The 21,503-nt window shown below is 38.9% G+C and overlaps 1 protein-coding gene across 2 annotated transcripts in view; it reads left to right on the plus strand.

The window, feature by feature from the left end:
- The window catches only part of LOC146660946 (glucocorticoid receptor-like), a 61,539-nt gene that overhangs the window by 1,204 nt on the left and 38,832 nt on the right, over positions 1-21,503 (plus strand). For both annotated transcript variants that reach the window (XM_085421023.1, XM_085421024.1), the window contains exon 2: positions 967-2,210. In XM_085421023.1, coding sequence (XP_085277149.1) covers positions 976-2,210 — 1,235 coding nt within the window. In that variant the 5' untranslated portion in view covers positions 967-975. The remainder of the gene's footprint in view (positions 1-966; positions 2,211-21,503) is intronic.

The raw sequence follows: 21,503 nt of genomic DNA on the forward strand, positions 1-21,503 counted from the left end.
TATTCCGGAGGAAGAATGTCACCGCTGCGGCTCAAGAGCTGGAAAAGATCTAGCAGAAAAGACCCCGGCGACTTGCATTGATCAAAACATCACCGGAAATTATCCGGTCGTCACGCACGATTCGGCAGTGCGTTATTTTAAGGTTTTGACATTTACAGCGTATCAAATGGTCGACGAAGTTTACGAGCTAATATGCTGGCCTATTTGTGTTCCCTCTTTATTTTTAATATATAGTTTATTCAGGGACACCGCTGCGAAACACTCCAGACCGACCCTTGCTTTAATCGGTTTAAAACTTCTAAATTGGACTTTGAATGTATTATTTACTCGCTCCTTCTTGCAAGTGGGCAGAGGCAGTCGTTCGCGCCAGATGCCTAACGTGGTTTAGTGTCTCCCGAGTCCAACGGATGCATGTTGTTACAAACGCTCAATGGGGATCTGACGGTGCGGATACCAGTAACGCAAGTTGTCCGGGCATGTCTTAAACTTCTTTTCCCTGTTCACGGAGGAAAAGACACAGTTCCTAGAAATAGCACTCATATTTTAGTCATTTATTTCACGCAAGCCTAATAGCCCTGGTCTGATTTTGCAAGTCGGTTTTAAGTGTTCTCCCATTTGTGTGTCTGCCACATTGTTGGAGTGTGGGTGTTGGGGGAGGGGGTCATTCAGCTGCTGTCATTTATATAAAGATGAAAAATAAATAAGTAGAAGCAGAAGAGCGTAGGCAGAAGCACAGCAGCGGAACACTGCTTTTAAAGAGCGCCACTTTGTAATGCAGATGTTTTCAAACACCTGTCAGCATCAGTGATCAGTATTTCAGTAAGATTTGCTGTTTGTTTCGCTTCTTCATTATCTACTGTATGGGTCATCTCATTCAAGGCAAATTTTGTCTCTTTTGTGTGTGTGTGTGTGTGTGTGTGTGTTGTGTTTTTGATTCACCCTGGCTGTCCTCACTGTTACCCACAGGACAAAGAAATGGATCAGGGTGGACTGAAGCGCAATGGTAATCGAGACGACGGCCTGACATTTGCGGAGATAGAAGGTACTGGTGACACACCTGGTTCACTGTTCCAGACTGCAATGCATCTGCCTGGGTCTCTGCCCCCTGCCACAGTGGCCCCCAATAGACAGGGTGGAACCAATGGCCAGGGGGAGCTTGGAGGCTTGTTTGAGTCTCATCAGCATCATGTTCTGGGTGAGGGGACAGACATGAAGGAGGGTAAAATGATTCGAATGCAGAAACAACAACAACAGCAGCAGCAACAGGATATTGGTATATTCGGCATGGGGGACAGCTTGCCATTGTTTAACCAGTGTATTTCCGATACACCCACATCTGTCATTAACACCTCAGACACTTCCGTCCTAGGCAACCTTCCTCTGCCTGACCTTTTTTCCCACCCCATAAAGACGGAAAGCATTCTTTCTCTGGACAAAGACTTGGGAACTTATAGTGGGCACACAGGCACTGGTCCATGCGATTTGGATGGCAACAGTGGCCGCCTGATTGAGGATACAGAGATTTGGCAAGATCTGGACCTTCCCAGCTCACTGCCAGAAATCAGTGCTTTTGAGTTGGATTCAGAAGTGGCACACTTGGATAACATTCTACAAGAGAGCACCGGTGGTGGCTGTCCTGTCGGTGGCTTGCCAAAGGAAATAAAGCCTCTCATGGGTAACGGAGAAAACTGTACCAGTGTTAATGGCACAAAGCAGCAACACCATGCCCTACACCCCCATCAACAACAGCAGCAGCACCACCAACTAATACATCACCAGCAACATCAGCCCCAGCATCACCAGCCTCAGGCCCTTCTCTCCACTATCATCATCAAGGAAGAGAAGGATCCTGATGAGTCTTTCATCCAAATCTGTACCCCTGGTGTGATAAAACAGGAGAAGCAGGATAATGGTTTCTGCCAGCCTCAGTGTCTCCAGAGCGGCATCAGCTCTCTCCACGGAGGAGGACCACGCCCCATGTCCTCACCTGTGAGTGTCGGCGCAGTGCCCGGCTACCACTACACAGCCAACCTGAGCTCAACAATGGACATACAAGACCAGAAGCCTTTTGACATGTACTCAAACATGCCTCTGATGGGGGATGGCTGGGCCCGGGGGAAAAGGTATGGAGAGACATCTGGGATTCAGAGCAGCGATGATGGGCCCACTCCTGTCGCGTCCTTGGCACCTTTTTCTGTTGGCTTCTCCAGGTAGGTTGAACTTTATCCCACTATGTTTGCTTTTGACTTCATTGCAACGTTTGTCGTTATTCTCAGTCATCATATGATTGGCTTTGTATTGACTCAGGAGAGTATGGCTGTGCTTTGAAAAAAGAAGTTTAATTGTAAGGAGAAGGGAAGTTGATAATGCGTTATTTGCTGCAGTCTTAGGTGTGAATTCTCTAAATACAAACTTTGAAGACTAATTACTGCTTTTTAGTCCACTAGATGGTCAATTAACTTTAGTAGTATATAAGCACAATGATTGCAGCGTTTCCTTTTCCACTGCGCTACAAAAATGTTTGTGCTGCTCACTTAGCTCCTGAAATGCTAAGTTCAGTCTGGCAACTTGACATCTCAGTCAGTTTTTTCATAACATTTAACACAATGTCCTCTAGTGTGATGATTTTTTAACACAAAAGCACTTGAATAAGTCAGAAAAGATGCTCAGGAGCTGTTGTATGCTTCCCTGTGACATTCTTAACAGCATTTGGATGCAGGGCGTCTGGTGCTCATCACATCTGCAGACACTGCAGAGCATACTCTTAATACAGCCACTTTGCAGCACATTGTAAATCTGAATCAAGTGTAAATTAAGAGTAAACACTACATATAATATGTATGCAAGAATAGGAGACTGATATAAGAGAAATATTTTGCTGTTTTTGACGAGGCGCAAGGTGACAGTAGGGAAAGTAAGCGGTCTAACTGAAGACTTGATATGAGAAGGTGTGTGAGAATAGCCATCCAGATGAGATCTTATGTTTTCCAGTGTCACAGTATTGTGGATTCTGGATTCCAATATCTGACTAAGCTATATTGCTTAACTGTTCTCATATACGGTATCCAAGAACTATTCATTTGGTATTTTTCCTCTATTGTTTTGTTTTTGTTTTTGTTTTGCTTGTTAGAGAGCAATCGCAAAATAATCTAAACATGTCATCCCACCACAATTTATTAGAAAACGTGTTATTTGCATCTCTAAAAATGCAGTGTGCTCCTGTTTAATTTGATGGAAATGAGCGCTGTGAGAAAGATGTGTACGTGCAGCTTGGTGAGCATGAAAAGTGTCTGGTGGACACACCTCGCTTCAGCTTGGAAAGACTATCTGATAACTGAACCAACTAAGAGCGTGACATTGATAGAGGTTGAATTTTTAGTTTTATGAGTCTACATGGTTATATGTGAAAGTACAAAGATGGTGTTTGATTAATGTCTAGTAATAATGTGAGCCCGTACTGGCCTTCTTAAAGACCTGTTAAGGGATTTAGCTCAGGACAGCTGTAAACAAGTTGTATATGAACGAGTTTCAGCTATCGCTAGCTCTTTTCCGTCAGTCTGATTTTCTGTTGATCATATCTCTTTGTTCTGGTAAATAGTGCAAGTCTCAGTCTTCCCAAGCCACTGTCTTTCTCCTGTATATAAACTGTAGTGAACTTTATTGCTAAACACGGACACAGGACTTTTGTAACCGACTTCCTGCTGTGTTGATCCCTGTTGCACCAGCATGAAGTGTGATAACGTACTGTGATGCTCTTCGGGACCTGAACACTGCAATGCAAAATCTCTTACAGTACAAACAACTTAATGCAAAAACAAACTCACCTAACAGTCCACTGACCATGCAAGTATAACTGGACTATACGATTTATATATCCTTATTTAGCAGTTAAGCTGTTCCCATGATGTATAAATTATTTAAATCAACACTTCAGATTTACCAATGAACCAAGTGTGAAAGGTTAGATTTTTTAGTAGTGACACTTTAATTGACACTAAGCTGATTATTTTGAATGCGATTTCACATAGATGGATGATTATTTCAAAATAAAACTTTTAAATCATACACGGCTAATAATAATTCAGTATATGAAATCATTAAATATTTAAAAAAAATGTTTCATTTTGTGTTAAATTGATTTATTTTTTTATTTTTTTTTAATATGAGCAACAACCCGAAAACAAAATGAATCAGCTTTTACATGAAATAAAGTAAAGCATTAGATTTACACTACAAAATTTTCAGGTACTTCATTTTCCAGTAAGCTTGGCTCTAAGCTCTGGCTAGCCTTAGCCACTTTCCATTTGTTAGCTTCTTCAAATTGGGCATGTTTAGCTGGGTCTAGGTGATATAAGAGTCTCATAGGTTTGTTGTTACGAATGTTTTCATGGTGGTTCCCCTGTGGTTTACTTTGTCTTCCTCACTTACAGTTAAGAACTCGGCTCAGTCTGTGAGACTGTGAGTGTGAGAACAACTATTTGCCTGTTCTGCTGTGCATGTGCTGTGCATGCATGAAACACACTGGCTGGTAATCAGACATATGCGTGATTAACAGGGTGAAAGTGCTGAAATTTGTCCATTTCGGGTCCCTGGCCAGTCGATCGATGCGTCTCTGAAGCAGAACTGTATAGAAATGTATAGTGTTGCTGTACGTTACAGTGCTTTTGCATTAGATCACATTATACTGTATTATTTCACAGCTATGTGTGTGATACATGCCATATCTTAACGGAGGGATGAAAACAGTGACTGGTGGCTATATCATATATCACATATATATCATATCAACTACAACCTTCATATCATTTAAGCCATCTAGCTGTTCTATGGGAATTTTCGACACCGTTTGAATGCAGTTTGGCCCAACCACATTTCTTGGCACAGGATTTGTGTTACATAGCTGATAATCAAATAGACAAATGTTTGTTGCTGCATGCCCAGGGTAAAAGGAGGCACTTACAAGATTCATATCAATTCTAGAAATAGCATGACACACCCTCTTATTAGGAGACATTTGTTTTAACTTGTTTTAACCTGTTATACCTCCCAGTCTTCTTATTTGTGTGGTGCTAAGTTTAAAATGTTGTGAGACATGCAAAGTAAAAAAGGGTTAAAAAGCTGATATCAACTCTTCTCTGTTGCTCCGTTGCCTGCGTCAGTGTGTGTAAGAGCACGGCTGAGGATAGCAAGCTGTGTGTGTGTGTGTGTGTTTGTGTATTTGTGTGAATGTGTGTAGTGTACACAGGGAAGCTGGGAGGCCACGTGTACATATCTGCTATGGTGTGCTGCTGTCTCGCTCTCCTTACCATGTCACTCAGTCACTTTTTTTCTCTTCACCTACTTACCCTCGCTGGCCCCCTCAAAGCTCTTTATTTAACAGAGGCATGCAAATGCTGTACACACACACACAGTTGTCACGTAAACACAGACACACAGACACACAGACACACGACCACATTCATTTTAGAAGTGCAGATTGTGGTAAAGCTGAGACATTTTTTATTTATTTTTTTGCGTGTTTTTCGCTTTTTTTTTTTCTTTTTCTTTTTTAACAGGAAAATTATGCTTTTGTTCGACAGTTGGGTGTGTTGCGATTTGCATCATAAAGTAGTTGTTACTGTTACTGAGGACTGCAGATGCTTTGTGTTATTGTTAAGTGGTTTTCAAACTCTGTTTAAAAAAAGAAAAAAAAGTCAGCATATGTCACAGACTGTTATTTACATTTTTTTAGAAAATATATTCTGGAATCATTGCAGCGCATTATATAATATAAACTTTAAGACAAGAGATTAGAGAGACCACATGTTTGACAGCATGTTTTGCAACCATGCCTTGCACACACAGTTCTGGAGCATGCATGTTAGATTTCTCATAAACTGTCAAAACCACAGTTGCTAATGCAAAACATATGTGTTACAGGGTCCAAAATAAGTGATATCTGCTATAAAGGTTGTTAGGCACAGCAATATACTGTATAGTATATAATATACCGTGCTGTGCAAAAGTCTTGAACCATTCCTTATTTCTTTATATTGTGCAAGGACAGTGGGAAACATACATGGAAATACAGAGTGTTATGCCAAAGCGTTCTCAGCCAATATGACTCCATACTGCTTCAAAAATACTGAGGTCCACCTTTTGGGAAACTCTGTTCACAACTGATAGTGATCCACTGTGGGTTTTTGTTGGGGTTTTTCAGTGTCATGCTGAGAAAAAGAGCTTTTAGAGTCAGATGGTATTGCATGGTGTATCAAAATCTGATGTTATCTTCTGCATTCATAGTTTCATCAATTTTGCATTTCAACACTCCTGGCTGAAATGCAACCCCAATCACGACAGAGCCTCCACCGTGTTTTACAGATGGCTGTAGACACTCACTGTTGTAGCTCGCTCCTGACCTTCTCTGTAGATATTCACGATTTGAACCAAAACATTCGCATTTTGATTAATTACTCCGTAAGATCTGTTGCCATTGAATTTGAATCCAGTTCCTGTGTGATTTGGCTTAGCTTAGCCTTTTCTCCAAGTTTCCTTTCCTTAAAAATGGCTTCTTAACATCTTCCTTTGAGACTATTTCTGATGAGGCTTCAGTGAAAACTAGTTAACTGAAGGGCCAACTACATCACTGTGGTCCTGTGTCAGGTCTTTGTTGGATATTTTTCCAACTTTCAGATGCTGTTTATATGCTGTACATGGTTTTTACAGGCCTGCCACTTCTTCTTTTCTCTTCTACTTGACCGTTAGGTTTAAGGGTTCACTGCACACCAAGTCAAGTTTTTGGCTAATAGTCCTTTGAAAATAACATTATTGGTGCAAAAATTCTATTTTATGTCTGCCAAACTGTGTTATCGTTGGCATTTTTTATGGTTTCAGCTGAATAAATGTGACCAAATGAAGTGTCTTTGCAACAAACGGCTTCAGACAAAGTGCCTAAAGATAAATTTTAAAATTGGTTCTGTGCTAAGTTGTCTTGAGTTAGACGCATTTTCTATGATTCATAGGTCAGTGTTAATGACCTTCAGCATGAAGAGTATTGTAAGCTATAGCAGCAGGGGAAAACACTAAATTATACTTAACCGTGTTCAAATACAGTTATTACTGATTTTTTTTTAAACCGTAATTAGTGAACTTAAATACACAGATGTCACCCGAACACCTGAAAGCAAAAAATGTTTTAAATCATACTATTAGTCTGATACTTTTTTTTTAAAAACTATTTCTGTAAATTCTTCCATGCATTGTTTATATATGTAACAAGGAGAATAATAAGATGTATTAGCTCAGTTATCTGTAGTGGCTTGTGTCTAAAGATAATAATAATTATCATCATCATTACTGTAATTATCAGACTTAGGCCCAGAAAAGGGGTAACTTGAAACTGAATGACATTGATCACTTATTTATTAGCATTTGCAAACATAAGGAACTGTATGCCAAGATTCACCCTTGCTTATTTACAGAATAACAGTAATTGCGCTGAGCGTGATCAGTTTCTCGTACAGTATATTATCTTAAATAGAACTATACATTGCAAAATAACAGGATTTCTTTGTATTGCCTTGCTTAGCACTATTTACCTCACTGCAAGAAGGTTCATCTGAGGCTTTTCTGTGTCGAGGTTGCATGTTCTCCCTATGTCTGTGTGGGATTCCTCCCACAGACCGAAGACATTCTTGTTATATAAACGGCAGGCTGGGAAACTCGAGTCAAACCGAAAACCTCTATAATTTTTAAAACGGGAACTACCAACAAAAGGTCGCTAAACTATGGCAAATACTAGGTCAACTTCACATCTGTTGTGTCAGTTCCTGTATTTCTAATCTCCGAGATAATGCCACCCTCAGTCAGCTTTGTTTGTTCAGGTTACTTAATATCTGTACAAATAGCTGTTTGATGAGCTGTATAAAACATTGCATTTCTCTGCAACTTACTGGCTGATTGATTTTAGGTACTTAGTATTAGCCAGACAGTTCATGTGGGATCCAGATATCCAGGCTGAGTAATATGAAGTGTGTTGAAATGTTCTGTGATACGTTATATTAATTCACGTTAATGTTTTACAATTCTCCTCTTTCTGTTTGTCTTGCTATCTGACACTTTCTTTGGTTTTGTTTTTTCTAGTTCCTATTGTGAGTCTTTGAAGCACAGGGTCAGAGTGGTGCAAAGAGCTAAACTGAGGTGTAGTCCTGTTCCAGCCAAGCTGTTTCCTTTTTGAAGACTATTTTGGTGGCTGCCAGCTTGCTGCTGTTGTCATCTTTAAATGCCTACATAGATCTTAACATGTATTAATCACTGTATATGGGAACTCTCATACAATGTCAAAGTTTTGTTTCACTTTCTGTCTCTGAAATGACTAGTCTGCGCTGGGAAATTCAGATTTTTCCTTTGAGTATTGCTTCCTTCTCTTCCTGTATTTTTACATTTTCTTTTTCACAAGAACCGTTGTTGAAAAGGCTTTTGTTTCAGCCAGATTTATTTGGAAAATGTTTGTGGGCTTTCCAATTTATAATAGAATTTTTGGATGATTGGACACTCACTGACTTCTTAGATTTACTTTTAATCTGAGAAGCTTTGTATGCACAACACCCACCAACATACTTAATTGATCAGACAAAGACTCAGAAATGCCTCGTTACTCATTGTGAGATGATTGTGCATTGTGAACAAAGCTAGCTGGGCAGGGGAACATTTTTTGGTATAGAATACCTGTACTCCGAAAAGATTCTTGTCGTATTCTCAATAACCTATTCTTAGTAATGTAATGACTATCATCACCGCGATTCAAAATCCTGAGAGTGCATAGCTGTCTCTGTCACATGTCTAACCTCTCCCTTCTTTTGATGACTAACCTACCAATGCAAACTACAGTAGCTGAACCTGGAAAAACTGGAGGGAGATGGTAATGGGGCTTGTTTGTGACACTTTATGTCCTTCTTGGCGATGCTTTCGCGAACGTTTTAAAATCATAATACATGCGAAAGCACCAGGTTCTGGTAACCGTATGAGACAGACCAAATGGCAAAAGCTATAGGCACTGGAAATGTCTACATGCTGCAAATAGAATCACAAGGTTTTCCACAGGAAATTGGTTTGTGGAGGTGGTGAGCAAAGTCCCACCACTTCATTTAGCACCCCCGTCACCCGCACACTAAAAACATCCCCTAGCATGCAAGTATACATTTGGGTGACAGGTTAGAGAAAGAAGCCAACAGTCTTAATGATAATGACAGTGGGAGTGCTGGGTGGTGGCTGTCTGATATAATGCTGAATCTTTCAGGGTGATTTGAAATGCTGCATTAAATCGTTTTATATAAATTTTTGTGCTCCTTACGCATATCCTAACTTCTCAGCTGTCAATTGACTTTACCAAACTTTGTACTGCAACATAGGATTTAACCTGTTGTTCAGAGCCTGAATCACAGAAATCCTGATGCATTTCCTCATCCATTTCTCAAAATCAGATTAGTAACACATTAACTGCATACTTTCCTCAGTTGCGTTATGCTAGCTATGTTTCCCGTTAAAGGGGAGTTCACTTTGTTTTGCATTCCTAAAAAATCTCAGCATTTGATAATGGTTTGCCAACACAAATGTCACAGGCATTAAAAAAAAAAGTTGTATTTTTGACTGAAGCTGAACGTTGACAATTATTAAACAAGTATTAAACATTATGACATCATCCCTATCTACTGCATCTGTTACCTCTCTCTACAGTCTTTGTGCATTTTTCTCTTTACATAACTCTGTCGCCTTCAAATTGCAAAACAAACACAGGAAAATTGGGGAATTTTGGAGACCAGTAGAAAGTTCAGCATAAAAATTATAATTGGACTTTGTAGGCATTGTAAATAGTAAATGACGTGTCATAACTTGTTTTCTTATTGATGAGTCGAGTTGGAGGAATTTCCTGCTCGTCGCCGAATAAAAAAAAAAAAATATATAAAAAATCCTCAGAGCAGTGTGGGCACTGTGCCATGGTGTGCTCCTTCGGTTCTGAGAGTGAGAGTTATTGGATTTGTTTGTTTGTGAGATATTTTTGTAGCTGTGTTGCTTTTGTGCTGCCTGTCTGCCTAAATGTGGGTCATCTAGTCTGCGATAACCTTTAATCCAGTCTTCCTGACTCAACGAGAGGCGGTTAAACTCTAGAGGGAATACAAATGTCTCCTGTGTCGACACAGTTGTTTTTTCAGTGTTACTGCCCGGATTAAAACTCGTCTAGGTGCAGCACGGTTCGACTGCCAAATTTCTGTTAATTTTTTACAGCAGAAGCAAAAGGTGGAGCACGCTTGAAGTTTGGGTTCAGCTTGGTCAGCGTTTTTCTGTCTAGACAAGATTCATAATTCCTGTTAATGTAACTGACTTGTGCTTTATTGATCCTTCTTATCTTGCATCGTAAAAATTTAAGGGTAATTTAAAATCTGTATTTCAGCACATTTATATTTCACTAGGAATAGGCTTCAATTTTGATAAGATTTAAACTGAATTATACGTCATTCAACAGGGTTGAACTGGATCTCTTGCTCCTTCTTTTGTGTCTCTTTGAGGATCACTTTTCGAGAATGCTGTATAAATAAATTAAGACTCCTTTGTTTGTAACTGTATACACTATTTAGATATGAGAAACTAGATTACTCTTCAGCAGGGCTGCTGTTCTTTTATTCCAAGGTGGGAAAAAACTTTGAACACCATTTTAACTTTGGGATTTTTATATTTACCTACATTCAGTTTTTAACATCTCAGATATATTTAATTCTATTTATTTATATAATAATTAGCAGCATAGAAACATTGATTTATGAGTTGAGCTGTTTTTTTGTTTGTTTTTTTATTTACTTTTTTTACCGTACAATAAAATATTGTAGTACGGTATTTGTCATAAACTAACTTTGTCATTAACTAAATTTTAACTGATGTAAGTTTATCAAATGTTATCTTATCCAATCTTATCTACTTATGCAAAAACTGCTAAAACAAATTCCCCCAAACTTAAGGGAGAGGTGGGGGAAAGGGCAGAGGAAAATCCTAATAACCCTCAAGCTGTTTGAGCTTATCATGCTTATGCCGTTTCTTTTATCTATGCCAGATATTCTAAAAGATTGTAACATAGTTTAATCATGATTTCTATGCAAAATGAATTTTCAGCATCACAGTTCCTCCATATTTTTATGCCATACTCTGGTGGTTTAGACTGAAAACAATTTGCACCTGCCTCTGAAAACTGCCAGCTGTTTATCTGCCAATTTGATATCTAAATTTGAATTTAAGTCTGTTAGCCGTGGTTCACAGCAAAGCGTTATAATCTTCTGATCAGAAGTATGCAATTACAATAAAATTAAAGCCTGTGATGTTGAACATATATTTGACCCCACTCATTTTTTTATTGTTGTTGCTGAACCAGTTGTTTTAGTAGCGCATATATCGTAAATGACCTCATTAGGTCACTCAAAAGCGAAGTTTGGAGGCAGATCAGAAACAAATTCATTAAAATTACAACACTTTCATATTTTATGGTATATGCACTCTTCGAATACCTTTCAAGTAGGGCTGAACGATATATCGCATTTGCGATAATATCGCGACATGATCAAGTGCAATTTTCTAACCGCAAAGGCTGCGATTATACTCTGGACATGTCCAAATTCATGGGCTGCATCCTCCTGAGGCCGCATTTGTAGACCGATTACGTCACAGCGACGCGCCGAAGGCTGTCCAAATTACTACCATATCCCAGAATTCATAGCGCGGCCCAGCCAAACTCCAGTTTCCAGCAATGGCGGCCGCTACTAAGTTTTAAAATTACTCATACTAATCTTTCAGGGTCACAAAATAAACTTTTAACATATTTTCAGGCGAGAAAGTAGTTGTGTAAACATCAAATATCTGCTCGGTTTATCAAGATATCCCATATTTGCAAAAGTGCTTCGACGTTTTCAGAGGCGTCTGCTACCCACCAGCTCGACAGCTAGCCGGGAGCTCGAGGGTTACTGATGCGGCCGAGAACGGCACAACTCCCGGCACATCATTTTCAGATCACCGCGGAGTTTCGCTGCTCGGGTTAAACGTAATATATAAGTCACTTAGACAACCTAAAAATGTTATTGTTGGGCTTTTTTCAGTGTTTTGTTTGTTCGTGAGTAAATCGGTTTGGCTGAGATTAAAGTTATTAGATTAGATAAAATAAAACTTTATTAATCCCCCGGGTGGGTTCCTCCTTGGTTTTCACACAGCTGACTAAACGTCAAACAGAAAACTTATTAAACAGAAGTATGAGACAGTCGAGAATTTACACCAGTGTCTGGTTATATTTTAGATAGCAAGAAGCAGACGGCCGAGTTTATTAAACTCCACCGAGACAGCGGTGACGCTAATCAGAACTAGACCGTCCAATTTCACGCCTTTAAATTTTAAAGGCGTGTTTGTGTGTGTGTTTATACAATTGCTATTATGTTTGCACTTTATGTGTAATGTTACTGACTGCAGAGATCAGTAAGATGTGTGTATTTTTTATTTATTAGTTTTATTTATTTAATATTATTTTTTAATTGAATGACTGTCTAGTAGTTCACAGATGTCGAAAAACTGAGTGTGGTAAAGCCACTGATTTTTTTTATGTATATTTCTGCAATCTGCACATTGTACTGACTTTCATTTTAATGTTTACACCAGGGTTCCTTGTCAGCACTTTATGCTCAGATGTTTGTAAGCTAAAAATAAACTATTGTGTATGTTCAAATATACTGTTGTGATTGAAGAAGTTAAATAAAAATGTCAGTCATCAATTCATGCATCACCTCATGTCATCATAACAGAGGTCTGTCTTCCAGGAAAGAACAGTTTAAAATTAATGTAATATAGTATTGGCCATACTATATGATGTATTGCTTGTCTTTGTTTAATAATACAGAAGACAAAGACCTTAAAAAATAATCGCATATCGCATCGCAATCGCAATATTGGGGCAAAAAATCGCAATTAGATTATTTTCCATAATCGTTCAGCCCTACTTTCAAGCATTACAGTAAAATGCATTTTATTGTATTTTATTATCTTAGACCTACCAATAAACATTTTTCTTAACGTTTACATGTAGTGATGCACGCAATCTATTTCCTAAAAAGTATATTTACATCTTTGGACTTAGTATTCTCAGCTCTCTTTGCCACATGCATACAAAGTGTAATGTATGAGGTTGCCAAGGACCTTGTCCCATAGGCCCGTCAATTATTTACCTAACCAAGGTTCCTGTACATGTGGAGGCAAACATTCTCTCCCTGAAGCCTTTGTTCAGACTTGCACTTGTGTAGTCTCGCATTTCATTCCAGCTTTGAGAGAAAACTTGACAATGGCCCCGCTTAAAACACTATTAAGGAAATTAACAAGTTACTCCTGGTGACTAACTTGTAGGGCTGCATGATTTTGCATAAAATGAGAATCACGATTTTTTGGCTTAGAATTGAGATCACGATTCTCTCACGATTTTCTTTTCCAATATAAATATTTATTGCACTTATTAACTGCACATCAACTTTGTAACAGTTGAAACTGAACATAAAAACAATAAATAAACATAAAAACAACAAATGTCTCACGTTTTGTGGTTGCCGCAAAATGTTGTACTGCTTGAAATTCCATCTCCACCGTTGCTCGACACTGCGTGAATAGAGCAGGTAGTGCAACAATAGAAAAATAGTTGCGGGACGGCACTGTGTAGCGTTTGTCTAGGGTGTTGATCATTTTCCTAAATCCCTCGTTTTGCACAGTGTTGATGGGAGCCATATCTTTGGTCAAGTGATAAGTGATAGCCTCCGTAATTTCTTTGTGCCTGCGGGAGTTCGACGTGTATAGGGAAGCGCTGTATAAGGTTCCCGTTATTGATGTTTGGGTGGTTGACCGGGACGGATTTTCTCCTGTCACTTTGTCGTCATCCTTGACGTGCTCTCCGTTGTTTTTTCCCTGCTAATTTTAGCATCACATGGCACAGCTTCTGTATCATGTGGTATAAGGCTCCGTCCTTGTCATTTGTTGAGCAGGAAGAGTGAGCGCTTGTTTTCATGCAGATTACGTCCCGGATCAAAATGCGGTACAATCGTCGTCGTCTTTTTTTTTTTTTTTTTTTTTTTTTTTTTTTAAATTGTTGTCATTTGGAAATGAGATCGCACATAAGTATGAATCGAGATCGCGATTTTCTAACGATTAATTGTGCAGCCCTACTAACTTGTGATCATGCGATTGTAGAAATGCTGCTACATTCTTAAATTCAGCTTTAGGTTGAGATGACACACCAATATTAAGAACTGATTGCATGCTCATAATCGGTGTGTTTATTTGCATTGTTTCTGAGCAAACTAAAAGCATTTTGCAAGAGTCCTAATTTCTTTTGCAACCACTAAATAAGCATGTTTTGAAGTTAGTTCGATTCTGACCACAGGTTGTCTGATAAGTCAGCAGCAAGTGTGGATGAAACTGCAGCTTGTGATAGTAAAACTGTACTGAATGGATGGAGTTATGCTGATCCGGCATGTGTTGGTATCAGCGCTGGTCGTATCGAACAGGCGTAGACTCTGTTTATCATCCTGACTAAACAAGCAGCTGATTGAACGACTGGTTGGTGAGTGCGTTTATCACTGGCTGGTGTATGTGCAGGACACATTGGGGGGGGGGACACAATGGTAGATCTATCTGTTTCAAACATTTTCTAACAATCAAATCTGCTCAGTTTGAATTGAACTAAAGCACTTTAAAAAGAAATTATAAATTCACATAATAACAACCATAACAGTAGAGTACATTTATGGAATAACTGAGTAAAGATGGGGCAAAATATCAGTACAGCAACACAATATATCTCTTCCTATTCCAATACCATTATTAATGCACTGGTCCAGTATCAGTTGTTCTGAATTATTTGCTAATATGTCATGCATTTGTCTGAGGATATTGACCTACCTCTCAGACACTCTTATTTCATCATTTAAAATAGAAGCCCCCGTGTGTCTGGAGGTTATGTATTTTCCGCACAGCTACTGGTAAGGCCAGTCTACTATTTTTAAAGGTGCTTTAGCTTGTTGTGATGATGTTACATTGTGCCAGTTTTGTGTTGCCAAAGCAATGTTAGAAATAGACCTGTGTGCTGGAAGAAGCATGCCAGCCATGCCGTTTATTGTGTCTCTATTGACATGAGTCAACAGCACATAAGATTTTTAAAGCTTATGCTTTTTTTAGGTTGTTGTCAAATCACTAACCTGCCCATGGCAGGGGTTATTTTGAGGGGGGGGGGGGGAATCGCACAGGCATTAATTCACCATCAGTGCATTTTGCATTCACCAGTGTTTTGGTTTATGGAAGTTAGCATGTTAACTCGCCTCAGTTACACAGGCCTAGACCATCTGGCAGTCACCAGTTGCTAAGGAAAAAGAGTGTATACTGGTTGAAGAATGGTGGCTGGAAGTTTCGCACAGCTGGTGTGAATTTGTTTGCAAAGAGGTGCACAATGCTGTACGAAAAAACCTTCTTGCAATTTGCTCTGCTGGGGTGTTGACAGGGCATCACTGACCAATTGCCGGGCATGTGAGACTGAGGCCTTTATTGCATGTTGGCAATCTGAGTTTACAGTTAGCTGAAAGCATTGCTGTGCCTTAATCTCAATGTGCCACCAGTAAGACTGAACACTTCTAAGAGCAGTTTAGCAGTTTTGGTATTTACTAATGAGCTGTAGTGACTGAAAGCCCAGAAGTGCTTCTTCTGTTTTTTGTGTGTGTCTCTGGTCTTACTGCATATGCATTTGCAGGAATTTTCTCTTTCAGGTTTGCTGCTTGTAGTTCACTGAAAGTTGTGCCAAATTTAGTGATGTGAAAAAGGACGTTTTATTTTGCACCTGTTGTGCCTGTGATAGTAGTTGTTAGGAGGGTTAATACAGTTGGAATGCCAGAGGCTGATGTTATCAGGACGAGAGCAAACCTCGGGGTGAATGATGGATGTCAAAGCTGTGCGCCAAAGCTTAAACTCCTGCAGGCTCTTAACTGAGTGAAGAGCTTAATAATGCTGGTACTTTTGTGTATCAGAGCAGAACTTATCTAAACGGAATCAAAGTTGGCATAGATTGTCAGTTAAAAGGGAAAGCCCCAACACAAGTCGCTTTTTATAGCACACTGGAGGGTTTTCAGTATTTTAGGTTGTTGTGAAAACCACAATTGGCAGCGCTAATGGAAGACTCTGTTTGCTGGCATTTTTATTGTAAATTACAATATTAGATCACCCCCTAGAACTTCAACTTACCCTCTGGACATTTTAGTGATTGTGGCCTAAGTAACAGTGCTTTGTAGTCTTATTTGTCAGTCATGTGTCATGTTGTCATTTGTAGTCTTACTAGACCTTAAGTGGCTCTTTCAACATTTTACATACAGTGCTTAACGCATTTATTAGACCACCTGTCATAAAAACAAGAAAACACTAAACATAGTAATAATGTTATTATAGTAAATAACTATAATAACTGTAATTTGATGTCTCTACTCAAAATATTATTGATGATAATAATAATAATGATAATAATAATAATAATAATGTGCCTTACCTTTTTTTTCCCCTGCTTTCAATCAAATTAATTGATAACAACATTATATTTTTTCTTACAAATATCATTTTGGTTAAACAATTTTAGCATATTGGTGGATTAACCATTAAAGAAGCATAAAAAATGATAACTGGTAATTACCAATACTGTTGAGGTTTTAGGGTTCCTGTGTCATGAACCTTGGGTGGTGGTATAATAAATGTGTTAAACACTGTACACTTAAGTTGCAATTCAAAATTCAAAATGACCGCTGAATCCAAAGATTGAATTCAAAACATTTCACCTCTGTTCTAAGTTTTTTTTTATTTCTATATTTTTTGCATGATGCATACCTCTGTTGGGTGGCAGTAGTTCAGGTGGTAGAACAGGTTATCCACTTATTGGGAGGTTGGTGGTTCAATCCCTGGCATGCTCCAGTCCATGCCAATGAGATGTGAATGTGTCTGTCTGCATGCGTGTGACCTTGTGTGAATGTTAGACAGAAGCATAGAAGTGCTTGTGGAAATATGGGTGAATGAAGCATGTTTTATAAAGTGGTTTGAGTGCTCAGGAGTAGAAAAGCGCTATATAAGAGCAAGTCTGCTGCACAAGAGTCTACTTGCCACAACCTCCATATACCCTCAAGACAGATCATACCCTTGTTCCTTTCCGTCTGACTCTCTCTCTCTCTTCTTTGATGTCGCCTACTTTGACTGTCTTCTTTTATAAAGGTTTCCTTTTACACTTTAAGTTTCTTTCTATGCCGTTGCCTTCATTTTCTGTCCCTGCTCGTCCCCGACGTTTGATTTCAAATCCTCCACTGCACTCAGTCGACAGTAGAAATCATTAAGCAGATTACGCGCCTTCAGTACTGTGGCAGTAATTTCAAAGGTAAAGGAAAACGGTGGTCACCGCACGCCAAGGCACCCTTGAAAACAAGAGTTTGATTCTCTGCAGGAGGGAATGAAGTAGCAAAGACTACTTTATCCATTTCTCACACTTTCAGACATACTGGGTCAGATACCTACTGAATTGGGCTCCAACACTAGCCTAATTTCATTGCTAATATGTTTCCATTATTCAATTCCTTTTTATTTATTATAAAAGTTACATTTTCTGTTTTTACTGGCAAAGTAGAGGCTGTTCTGCCAATGGTTTGAGTGAAAGTAAATAAATTCCTTGCTGCTTTGAAGTGGTGCTAGGCCACTGTAGCAGGAAGAATCATATATTACTGCGGTCATCACTCTTCTCTATAGATCAGTCATCAGCTCTAAATTTAGAATAGTGGCCTTGGTTTCTCAGGCACAGTGATTCAGGTTATTCCATCATAACATAACAGCAGTGCATCAACTCTGAGATTTGTCGCAGGCATTTTGAGAAAAGTATCCCAGTATGGACTGCTTGGGTTTGGAAAATCCTGCATATTTCAGTTACCCAGCAGCTGGACTGGTGCAGGTTGCCTGCTTAGCCCATAGCTGTTAACATTAAAGGACCTCATTCTACCAAAGCTGGAGTTTGAATAATCTAGAATGGCAGTTATCCTCTCAGTTATGTAGACTCAAAGCTACATGTTTGTTTCATGTAATGTTATGTGACAGATCTTGATAAAATGTCTTACTTTTCTTTATCCCCATCCAATTGTAGAGTAGTTGTATGACAAGAACGAACAAGTACAGGTTTACTTGACTTGAATGCTTTTGCATTTGTACACCGCATGCTGATGAGGACCGCAAAGGTACACTTTGATTCTGGTTCTGAATTAATTTAAAGAACTTTTGGTCTTAACTTTCATTTAATCTTATGTCATCTCTTGTAAGAGAAAGCAAAATGCTGTGGCAACTATATCTGGAGGTATGCACTCATTCAGATGCGAAGTGAAACATGCGTTTTTCTGTCCTGGCTGAAACAGACTGACAGAATGCTCTTGTTTCTTGCATTCGGTGCAAGATCATTCTGCCTTACTTGCTAGTACTTTCGATATGTTTGAATTTGTTCTTGGGCAAATTCAACCCCCCCCCTTATATCTGGTTCTTTGTGTTCTTTTGCTAACACTTGGAAACCAGCCAGTAGTTTTATGTAACCACTTTTTTGCAGCAGACAGTTGCATTGAATTGTTAGTTTGGTGCAACCTTCTTATGCATGCTTTGAAGTGCACCACAGAATACCATTATTATATGCAAGTGGATTTTTCCTTTATGCATTACATGCATCATCCATCCAGTGCTAGTCAACTATGGATGATAAACTCTCATGAATTTTGATGCATAATGCCTATTTAGCAATTTAATAGTACAGTTATTTCACATTGTAGTAGAGTTACATTGTGATGGAAGATCTTCTCTCGCTGTGGGTAAAACTGCCACAACTTTCCTATCCAGCCTCTATAAAAAGACACGTTAGTAAGAGATGTAATAATGTAATGATGTCTGGTTTAACCCTTGTATGGTGTTCGGGTCTGTGAGACCCGTGTTCAGTTTTTTTCAAAAGAAAAATTAAACAATTAATTATTTTTTCACGTGTAAATGTGTTGTGTCTTTCCACTCACTCCACTTGATTATAACTGATTTATTTATAACATTTTATATAAAAGAAAAACGAGAAGCACATTAATTCATAAATGTGATCTAACAAAGGTAAAGGGAAAAAATTAACCATGTTTGCTGTTCATATGTCTTGTAATTGGGATGAAGTAAACATCTGTTGAGTAATTTAACATAAAATTGTTTGATAGTGTTAATTTGGAAAGCCAAAACTCTAGCGGGTCCACCAGACCCATGAACACTGGCTGAGTAACAAAAATACGAACACCACACAAGGGTTAAATTAATCATCCCTTGGTTAAGAGCTATAGGACATGAAATCAGTTGTATTTCCTCTTGATTGGCAGTAATATGTAAGAAAAGCACTGACAAATTGTCTACTGTGAGTAATGTTCTTTTCCTCCTTTTCTTTCTGCCTGTAAATACAGGTCTCCTTAATTCTACTCTGTTCCTCCTTTAACTGTCATCAACATGGGAGCTGGGCAATGAAGAAGGGGAGGAGTCTAGCTCTACTGTAAATGGGCCATAATCCAGCTGGGCCAAACTCTGCCTCTATATCTGACTGCAGCTTTCTCTCCCGTGGCTTTTCTCACTTTCCTCTTTCTCACTCTTTCCTCATCTTAGCCCTTCTTTTTTCTCACACTCTGGGACACTTGAACTTCCCCTTTTTTATATTATATCTCACCTCATTTCAGTTTGCTTTAAGCTACTGTAACTTTCTCTGGACTACTGTTCTGCTTCTAACCTACTTTCAACACTTTGTGTTTTCTTTGTAGATGAAAGCTGCCCAACAGGCCTCAGCTTTGTTTGTGTATTGTACTTTCATGTTCATTGAGAGCTTTTCTAACCTTGTTATTCTTCTGAAATGGTAGACGAGGGCTGGAATTCCTGATGAGCTTCCCATTTCTCAAATAATGTAGACTATTTCTTCCTATATTCCTGCAAGCAAGCTCGACTTAAGGGGCAAATTCTCAGGTGAGCAGTCCCAAAAAGTTGACACTTTCATGAGCCAGCAGTGCTGATTGCCACTGGTCCTAAAATGAATAAACCATCACCATCACCTCAAGGCGCTTTATATTGTAAAGACCCTACAATATTGGTGAAAGCCCAGACAATCACAACGCCTTATGAGCATGTTGATGGTGGGAAGGAAAAGCTCCTTTTTAATGTTACGAAACTTCCTGCAGAGGCTGAGGCAGGGAGGGAGGGAGGGAGGGAGGAAGCCCTCTGCTGTGACTGGTTGGGGTTAATGGGAGGGAGACAGGACAAAATTCACACTGTCTAATGATTAACTGTATCATTAGTCATTATTAAATCCAGAATTGATATTGATTTTTGTTGTTGTTGATCTAAGTCAGCCATTAGCGCCATTATGCTTTGGCATAATAATGCATAATTACACTTGGAATAAATGCACGTATGCATATGCAGTAAATATAATACAAGATGGAGATCTTTTGGGTCTGAAATATGAAGCCAGTGCAAAAATGTCTTCCATTTCCCTGTCACTTTGCAGTAAGTGCATTCTGTGCACTCACGCACACACTCACATTAGACCACCACTTGCCCAAGTGAATATGATGTAATAAATTAAGAACTGTGAACCTGTACTTAAGTAAGAATGCAATTTGATGTCTGTAACTTGACACAAAGTGCTTTTCTGTTACAAAAAAAATGTGAACATTATTCACCCCTCAGGCCTGTTTCACTTTCATGAGTTTGGATTTTGCCATTTAATGTCTTGCATGTTTAATGCTGGTCATTGCTCAGCTGCTGTGTGCTCGCTGCTGCTTTTGTACATTAAATAAATTCAGCTTGTACAGCGACAGTCTGAGGCCTCGTCATAATGTCTGCTCTTCTCTCTCCTGCACATTTCCCTCCTCACTGCATGGTCTATCAGCCTTTCAGCCATTAATTACAGCTGACGCTCTATCCATTTTCCTCAATCTGCTCTTCGCTGTACTCTCTCCTTTCTCTGTGTCTGTGCTCTCTCACCACTGATTCATCACTCTTTACTCTGAGTCCACCCCCTCTTGCACAAAAACGATAAATGGTGTTTGTCAGAATACATTAGCTTTACCACTACAGCTCATCTCTCATCTGCATGATTTTAGTCAATAACATTATTATTGCCTATTACAGAGAAAATGTGTTTAATTTATCTTGGCAGTTAAAAAAAAGAGAGAAAAATTTTTTTTTTTAGACATTTATTGTAATGGATGTTATAGTTCAAGATAATTTTTTTTGCATTCATGTTTTATCTGTGCCACATAATCCGCTAATAATTTTCTGCATAATTTTAGATTATTTCTGGTGATCTTCCACATGCTTGCTGCTAGCCCCCCCACCCCCCAAAGAAATCCTGCAGTCAGGTGCCAGAGATTTAAAAAATGTAATCTGAGAGATATGGT

This window comes from Rhamphochromis longiceps, linkage group LG10, assembly GCF_057381845.1.
Source record: "Rhamphochromis longiceps isolate RC_006_pf linkage group LG10, R_longiceps_female_GT1.1, whole genome shotgun sequence".
Classification (NCBI taxonomy): Eukaryota; Metazoa; Chordata; class Actinopteri; order Cichliformes; family Cichlidae; genus Rhamphochromis; species Rhamphochromis longiceps.